Source organism: Callorhinchus milii, unplaced genomic scaffold (genome assembly GCF_018977255.1).
Source record: "Callorhinchus milii isolate IMCB2004 unplaced genomic scaffold, IMCB_Cmil_1.0 Scaffold54, whole genome shotgun sequence".
In the NCBI taxonomy this organism is placed as follows: domain Eukaryota; kingdom Metazoa; phylum Chordata; class Chondrichthyes; order Chimaeriformes; family Callorhinchidae; genus Callorhinchus; species Callorhinchus milii.
Genome location: NW_024704795.1, coordinates 92,398 through 101,216, shown reverse-complemented (window position 1 = coordinate 101,216; position 8,819 = coordinate 92,398). Strand labels below are relative to the sequence as shown.

The following is an 8,819-nucleotide window of genomic DNA, read 5'->3' as shown; positions in this document are numbered from 1 at the left end:
AAACTTCTCAGTTTCTTTCTATTTTTCGCCGAATGATCAACGCTGTGTTTTGCCATTCCACCGCTGTATATTTCCCGCTGTTGTAGCTATTGATGGGAAGGAGAATGTAGTCACCGTAGTGAAACTGGTGGGCTTTTTGAATTTGCTGCGAGTCTCAGTGTGAACCAAAGATTCACACAGTAACACGGCCTGACAGGGAGTCACCGCCACAGCTGATACTGTAACACATTCAGTGCTCGGCAGAGAAACGGAGAATGAATGGCTCTCAGCTCAAAGTCATTCCATGTTATTTTCAGGCAGCTGTTTGTGTCATGAAACATGCTCGAGATTTGTTCAGCTAGCTGGAGAGGATTGGCATGTGCCTGCGAATATTCCCCTTTGACCTCAATCGCCATGTAAGCCTTTTATTGCTATCTATATCTCTGTAGTTAAACAATCAGTTCAATTCCAGGCAGAGGGCGAAACCTTGGGCAAGTTTCCTTACTCCACACAGAGCCTAATAATAATCCCTCCAAAACCAAACACAATAATAAATTGGTCATTTTCAATCCAGGACTGTTTGTGGGACATTGCTGTGCGCAATTGGCTGCCGCGTTCGCCCACAAATATACAGTCAATTCACTTTACAGTGTGTTCTGTGAAGCGCTTTGGGACGTCCTCCTGACGTGAAAAGCGCTATATCAAATGCAAGGATTATTACTATTATTATTATTACTATTAACCGTGGAGCACACAGACAGAACCAGTGAAATCCTTTCTCCTTTGTCCTATCTGTGAGAACACTGACACTGTGGCGAGCTCCTATCTCAGAGCCTCCTGTCACTCACTGCGCTGCCAAACAGTCACAAACTCCGGGAGACTGCAGCACATAACATGGACAGAGGAAAATCCGCTCCTGAGAATTCAATGACTGGGGTATAGTTTGCCAGTTCAAGGCGCTGATTCAATGATAGTGTCAGCGGCTCTGTGTTAAAAAGGCGCCAGACTCAGATTCCAGTCACTGTGCTAGTGTGTCCAGCTTCATCCCGGGATTTCCAAATCCCTAGCACCAGAAGTAAGAATATTTTCTGTTGACGGGATGGCCCCGACCCTCTGCTTGACATCACAGCCACAATTTAAGCTGTGATTCTGTTTGGTTTGAGAATATCATTCAAGTCGCCGTCAATATGTCCAGGATTCAGCGCTGAACCGCGGGCAATCCCACATTCAAACGTTTTTAACTGGAAGCTGCTGCCTTTAGTTCAGTTGTGCAGTGTCTCTCAGTGAAGAGCGGATTGTGCACTTCAGCGAAAGGCTGTTGTTGACTCTCAGCACAAACGAGTTTAGAGACAAACGATCAGTTTTGGAAACGACAGAAACACAGAGATTTGAAACCCGGAAGCTGAGCAGCGGCTGACTCTGCCGCGTCCGCTCGGAGGCTGTAAGTGGCTGTGGCGCCGCCTGGCTTCACTATCCTGAGCAGCTCCACACACTGAGCCTCTCACAGGGACTATGGCTGAAACTGCTCCCGCCGCCGTCCAGCCTCCTGCAGCCGCCACCGCTTCGCCCAAAGCCGCCAAGAAGAAGCGCGTTGCCCCGAAGCAGAAACCCGGCTTCAACCTGATGGAGGAGATCAAGCAGATGGTGGCGAGCGCTGAGCATCGCAGGGGCTTGTCCGTGGTCGCCATCAAGAAGACTCTGGACGCCAAAGGCTACAAGCCGGAAACTCACAAACACCAGGTCAGGGCTTCTCTGAAGAGACTGGCAGACAGAGGTATCCTGATCCAGACCACGGGCATCGGCGCCACCGGCTCCTTCAAACTCAACAAGGACAACGCGGCAAAGAAGCCGACCCCGCGGGGGAAGAAGGCAGCGGCCGCCAAGAAAGCTTCTCCACGGAAGAAACTTGCAACAAAAAAGCCAAGTTCACCCAAGAAACCATCTGTGCCCAAGAGAGTCCACAAAGCCAAGTCTCCCGCTGTCAAGAAGACCCCGAAAGCTGCCGTGAGTAAGAAGCCCAAATCGGCCAAAAAACCTGTAAAGAAAGCGGTGGTAAAGAAAGCTGTAAAGAAGCCCGCAGCCTCAAAGAGACCAAGCGGCAAAACCGCCAAACGTTTCCCCAAAGCGCCGGCGGCTAAGAAAACACCAGCCAAAAAGAAGTAACTTCTCCCCTCTGCTGATATTAACCCCCAAAGGCTCTTCTCAGAGCCACCCATTCCCTCCCAAACGAGCTGCACCTAACGAATGATTCTGGGGTGAGCAGAGTGTCTGTCACAGGAGAGCAGAAACATAGACATAAACAGCAGGTACTGGGACCTTTGGCGTGTGTCCATGGCAGCATCTTGGCACCTGAGTCGGTGTGAATCCGAGTTAGTCCAGTGGTTAGTATCTCCGCCTGTCACGCGGGAGACCGGGGTTCAAATCGCCGACAGGGAGGTCGTTTTAGTCTCTGTGTTAGTTACCAAACAACATTCACCGAGAGTGGAGTCCTGTAGCTCGGTGGTTACAGCCCCAAAAACCGAGCCCAGCGCAGGGATATGTTTCAGCTGCTCCCACAGCTACTGGTCACATCCAGGCTGTCATCTTGGGAGGGGATTTCAACTGCATCATTGAGGCAGGTGGACAATCGTCCAGGGCTGACGGGGCACTGGACAGCTCGTCCAGGGCTCTCCTGAAGCGGCGATGAACGCAGAGTTACGTGGCCAATGTGATCTCTGTGCGGATCAAGACTAATCGAGCGGGTGATGCACCCTGACCAAACCTGCACGGTTCCAGGCTGAAGGATCCCTGATAGCCTCGCGCTACTCAGAGATACCAGGACAAAGCCTTCGGCAGATTATCGCACAACCATATGTTTGAGGCGGTTTCCATAATGGGCTTTGGGGAGGGAATTTTGAACTGGTTCCGATTGCTGTACAGAGACATCTGTAGCGCAGTCACAGCGAATGGACTTGAGACTCAGGCATTCCCATCACGTCTGGAGTCAGGCGGGTTGTCCCATGTCCCCGGCTCTATCAGTCTGCTGGATAGACCCCATGTTTTGCAACGAGGCTAAACTCTCTCTTCGAGGCTTCGTTCACTATGAAAATAATGCTTTGGGTGAGATGGACCACTGCTTTTTCATGGTGGTTAACAGTGGCTCCTCCCCTTCTGCACTGTTAGAAACAATTAATTTAGGGATCGTAGTAAATCATGAGAGCAAACATTGTCCTCAACAGAATCTGATATTGTAAATGTTAAACAACAACAACAACAGATCTACATTTGTATAGCACTGTTCAGCTTGGGAAGTGCTGGACAATCAATGATCTGGGGATCAGGACTGAGGAGGGTGGAGGGAAGGGGGAAGGAGCGTGATTGAAGGCACAGGTCTTGAAAGAGACAAGGGAGCGGTCAAGGTGGAGGGACTGTGGCACTGAGTAGCAGAGGGTGGGGGCAGAGTGGCTGAAGGCTCGCTTGCCAATGGCGAGGAACATAAAACGGACAAAATGTGTCCAAATCTGCAGCATTATGTTTGTTGCATCCATTAGAGCTCTGGGTGGGAGCAGCCGGTGATGGTGGGGAGAGGAAAGGTGAGAGAAACTATGTCAATCAGCCTGGGGGATGGAAAGGTTGAGACACAGAAGGGGTTTCTAGAAGGCAGAATTCTTTTAGAATGTTAGATCTCTGTTCCTGTAACGTTGTGTCTCTGTGGGAGGGTAACTGTAATGTCCATTGTTTCTATTATAAGCCTTCGTAAAAGACAACAATGATAACAAGTTTCCACTATTGTGCTTTATCCTCACAGGCCTTTGTGTTGCTTTGAGTAATACAGCATTAACTATTAACTCTACATAACTCAAAGCAACACAACCTGCTGTCCTGCTGTCCTCCACAGCCCTGCTGTCTTGTAGGGTTTGGAAGATCTTACCATCAGATAAGGAAGCCAGTCTCCGGGCTGCAATACCGAGGCTGACCACAGGGGAAGCAGATATTTCTGTCTCTCAGGGTGAAAGCTCAGGTGTAAACCTGCAAGAGAGGAAACTGGCAGATAATATTTGTGCAAATAATTTAACTGACGTGAAGTCTGAGAAAATAAAACCTTTATTCCAGGTGAATTAATACATGTCGATAAACTTTGAAGTTATGATGAACTGTAGTCCTGTAGCTCAGTGGTTATTGCCCTCGCCTTGCCCCTGGCTTCAAATCCAGGCAGGGAGAAACCTTGGGCAAGTTTCCTTACTCCACACACCTAATAATAATCCCTCCAAAAAACAAAACAATAATTGGTCATTTTCAATCCATGACTGTTTGTGGGACGCTGCTGTGGTCAGTTGGCTGCCACTTTTCGCCCACAAATATACAATTAATTCACTTTACAGCATATTCTGTGAAGCGCGTTGAGACGTTGAGAAGACATGAAAAGTGCTATATCAAATGCAAGGATTATTATTATTATAACAATGATGATAATAATCACTGTGGTTGTAGATTTTGTCTGAACAAAATAGCATAATTTTACTTTTGTCAGAAAGATGTCAGACAATTGTGGAAAGCCATCCACTATCTTAAAACTATTCAAACATACATACTATGAATCACAAAACAGAAACAAATGATGGGAGATTTAACACAGAAATCTGTTCGGACATGGAATGCCCAATATGAAACCATGGCTGAGGCGGTTTCAAATTTCATAATAAGAGAGCATTTGATAAATATCTGCAACAGTAATACAAAAGGCTGTGGGGGAAGCAGCTGGAGAATGTGATGGAACTCATTGCAACAGTCATTGAAGGAGGTGTTTAATACAAGAACAGTTGTGTGAAAGGCCTCCTTCAACAGTTTACATTTTTCATGATTCTATAGTTTAGAGCAATGGTCGGATTGAAGAATATCTCAATATAAAAATAAAATCTTTTTAAAAAATCTCCCAAAGACTGTTTTGTTGCATTGTGGATATTGTTCCTCTTTTCCAACATAGAAATGTCTACAATCATAATTTGCAACAATATCTCCAAGTTTCCTCTCTTAAACGCTGAGCTTTCACCTTGAAAGGCAAAAATATTTGCTCCCCCATGTCACCGAGTTACCAAACAGCAAAGTATTATTTGGCTACTTTTTGAACCATGAAGAGCTCTGCCCTATTCAGCCAACTACCTCCATTTCATCTCAGCAAACGGTTTCTCCTCCCACCTCCGGGCCTTCACCTGCGGTGTACCCCAGGGTTCCATCCTTGGCCCCCTTCTTTTCCTAAGTATGGTCCCTTCTTGGGGATGTCATCTGGAATTATGGGTTACACTTCTACATAAATTCAGATGACACACAAATCTGCATTGCATCTTCCAGGTCCACCGTAATCCAGGGCCACAGCACTCCCCTCGCAAGTGAGAGAACCTGGCTTGGATTCCTGGAAGAGCGAAACACTGGGCACATTTCCTTCAACCCTGGAGAAATCCTGGTGTAAAATCTAAAGCTTAGCGATGTTGATTAAAGTTAGTTCCCTGAATGTGTTCAGCATTTGCAACAAATTGGGCTGTATTTCAGCCCTGCAGTATCTGTCCAGGGTAAAGGCTGACATCCTGTTCCTGCAGCAGTGTGGAATCCCTCAACGTGGCAGTTTCAGGGTCTGGTCCAAGTGGTGGTCTCCCCACTGAACCTCAGTTTGTTCTGGGGCCGTGGCTGCCACAGCTCTGGGGTATCTGTCCTGCTACAAGGTGGGGGGGAATTCACCATCACCAATCGAAAGGGGAGGAACTATGCTGTTTGCCTGTTCAGGTGGAGTTTGGAGATTCCAGAGCACTATTGGAAATTAGCACTCAGTTACTCCTGCTTTCCTGGACAATAATCCTTCTCATAACATCCATGATTTGTTGTGGGTCATTGCTGGAGCTGAATGGGAGATTCCTTGTTCCCACTGACTGGTGTTCCCTCCAAATATTGTTGTCAAGCTCGGCTGGCTGGTCTAGCATTAACAGTGTGTGTTCCTTATCCTCTCAGGAAGCCAAGCAGGGCATCCCTCAAGTCAGTGCACATTGAAATACAACCTTGCTTTTAATATTGCCCCTTTCATGTCTGAAAGTATCAACTTTGTTTCACATCATTTCACTTTTGATGAAAGACCCACCTGTGCACTGTGTCTGTATCAAAGTGATTCACTGAGAATAAAACCAGAGTGGGATGGTGGGGGTGTGGGGTGTGAGGTGCTTTTGACTCAGGTTCAATGTCCCCATGAAATAACTTCAGGCATTTATAAAGCTGCTTGAGCTTCTCCATTGCAATGGCTATTCAGTACGCAGCACCGACTGCCCTGGTCCAAATTGCCATTGACCTCTATCTGCAACCAGGACTCTTCTGCCACCTTGTTCTCAGACCCTCTTTGTTGTCTCCCACATTTATCCACAAGATCCTTCTCTCAGCTCTGCTCCACCTTCAAGATTCTGTCCAATACTCGTTTCACTCTTACCTATTCCAGCAAAGTTGCTCCTCTGTCATTTCAAACAGCTTCTCCTACTGCTCCCAAACATACACAAGCAGTGTTCTTTAGAGCTTCATCCCAGTCCCTCCTGTTCTGATGGATGCATTGTCTGCTATCAAGTTATTCATGAGCTGGCACTCGCTTTACATGAATGTTGACCAAAGAGATTGTTATTGTGCAATTGGTTTTATTTGCGGCAATAACAGGCCTGGTCTCTGTGTGACATCTCTGATCTCTGTGTGACAGGTCTGGTCTCTGTGTGACAGGTCTGGTCTCTGTGTGACAGGTCTGGTCTCTGTGTGACAGGTCTGGTCTCTGTGTGACAGGTCTGGTCTCTGTGTGACAGGTCTGGTCTCTGTGTGACAGGTCTGGTCTCTACAATAAACCTGTTTTCCATATAACAGTCCTGTGCTCTGTATAACTGGACTTGTTTCTCTATAATAAACCTGTTCTCCATATAACAGGCTTGGCCAATTTTTGCGTAATAATAAAAATCTGGATTCCTATTTGCATATTATATTATATATCAGTTGCTGGAGACAGAATCAGGGAACACATATACACTCACATACATACATACACACGCACACGCACGCACATACACACACACGCACATATACACACACACACCTACACACACACATGCACACTCACACACATGCACAAGCGAGCAGGGCAGTGGGAGAGCAGGACAGAGTGGGAGTAGCAAGGTGTGGGGGGTGGGGGCAGGAACATTTTCAGGCGTGGACTTCTCGGATCGGAATGACAGCCAAAACGTGCCCACAGAGGCCGGGAGCGAGCGATCAGTGGGACAGGATCAGCACACGGGCTATGGGAGATAGCGCTGGGTGGTGTCGGGGTTGTGGTGGGGGCTGTGGGTAGGGAAGAGCAGTCGGTCATGGCTTAGGTGCCAGAGACTGGGAGGGAACGGAGGACAAGGTGGCAGAAGGATAGTAAAATTTCCCTGGTGTGGGTACACTCACACAACAAAGACACATAAATTTATCGAATCAAAACCCATTAAACACGCTATTGAGTGATACAGTATTGACAACTGTACACCTTACATTAAGTGCACATACTCTACACTCAAAAAATAAACGCAATACAGAAAATCAGGATTCCTGTTTGCATATTATCTTTCAGTTGCTGGAGACAGACACAGCGAACACGTCGGCAACAATCATACTCACTCTGTGAGACACAAGTTATATGTTTCCACACATTCAAAGTGCAATAACAGATACTGACATGGTCAGCACAACATCAATTCCACTGATAAAAACACGATCAAATATCAACAAACATTAATATTATTTGCAAAGATAGGAGAGATTGAAAAAGACAATGTCATTTAGATAATGGTCTTGCGACACTGAGATTCCTTGGATTCTGGAAAAGTCCCTATGGATTGGAAGATCGCAAATGTCACCCACTATTTAAAAAAGGTGGAGAGGAAAAGATGAGGATCTAAAGGCCAGTTAGTCTCACATCAGTGATCGGAAAAATTTTAGAATCATTGATTATGGATGTGGTTGTGCGATATTTAGGGGAGCACAACATAATTAGGCCAAGTCAACATGGCTTTACAAAAGGGAAGTCATGTTTGACAAATCTCATTGAGTTTTTTGAGGATATTTCCAGTAAACTAGATAGGGGTGAATCAGTGGATGTGGTCTATTTGGACTTCCAAAAGGCATTCGATAAGGTGCCGCATAAAAGCTTGGTCCAAAAGATAAGGCCCCATGGAATTGGTGGGAGCATATGAACGTGGATTGGGGAATGGTTAACGGGTAGGAAACAAAGAGTAGGGATAAACGGTCCTTTTCAGATTGGCGTGATGTGACCAGTGGAGTGCCACAAGGATCAGTCCTTAGGCCTCAGCTATTTACCATCTACATCAACAATCTAGATGAGGACATCAAAGTTAATATATCTAAATTTGCGGATGACACAAAACTAGAAGGAAGTGTCAACACAGAGGACGACATCAAAAAATGCAGCGATACACAGATAGGCTAGGGGATTGGGCAGGTAGGTGGCAGATGAACGATAATGTATGGAAGTGCAAAGTCATTCACCTAGGTAGCAAAAACAATAGAGCAGGTTATTTTTTAGAAGGGGAGAGATTGGAATGTGTTAGCATCCAGAGGGCCTTCGGTGTCCTTATACACCAATCACAGAAAGTTAGTCTGTAGGTGCAGCAAGCAATTAGGAAGGCAAACGGTTTGTTAGCATTCATTATGAAAGGATTAGAGTAATAATAATAATAATCCTTGCATTTGATATAGCGATTTTCACGTTTTCTAGACGTCTCAAAGCGCTTCACAGAATAGACTATAAAGTGAATTGACCGTATATTTGTGGGCGAAACGTGGCAACC

At 46.2% G+C, this 8,819-nt stretch overlaps 1 protein-coding gene across 1 annotated transcript; it reads left to right on the top strand.

Moving 5' to 3' along the window:
- Positions 1-1,454: 1,454 nt before the first annotated feature.
- LOC121851552 (histone H1-like) lies at positions 1,455-3,230 on the top strand. The gene has a single exon (XM_042345494.1). The coding sequence runs from the start codon at positions 1,492-1,494 to the stop codon at positions 2,140-2,142; it is 651 nt and encodes a 216-aa protein (XP_042201428.1). The 5' UTR covers positions 1,455-1,491; the 3' UTR covers positions 2,143-3,230.
- The last annotated feature ends 5,589 nt before the right edge of the window (positions 3,231-8,819 follow it).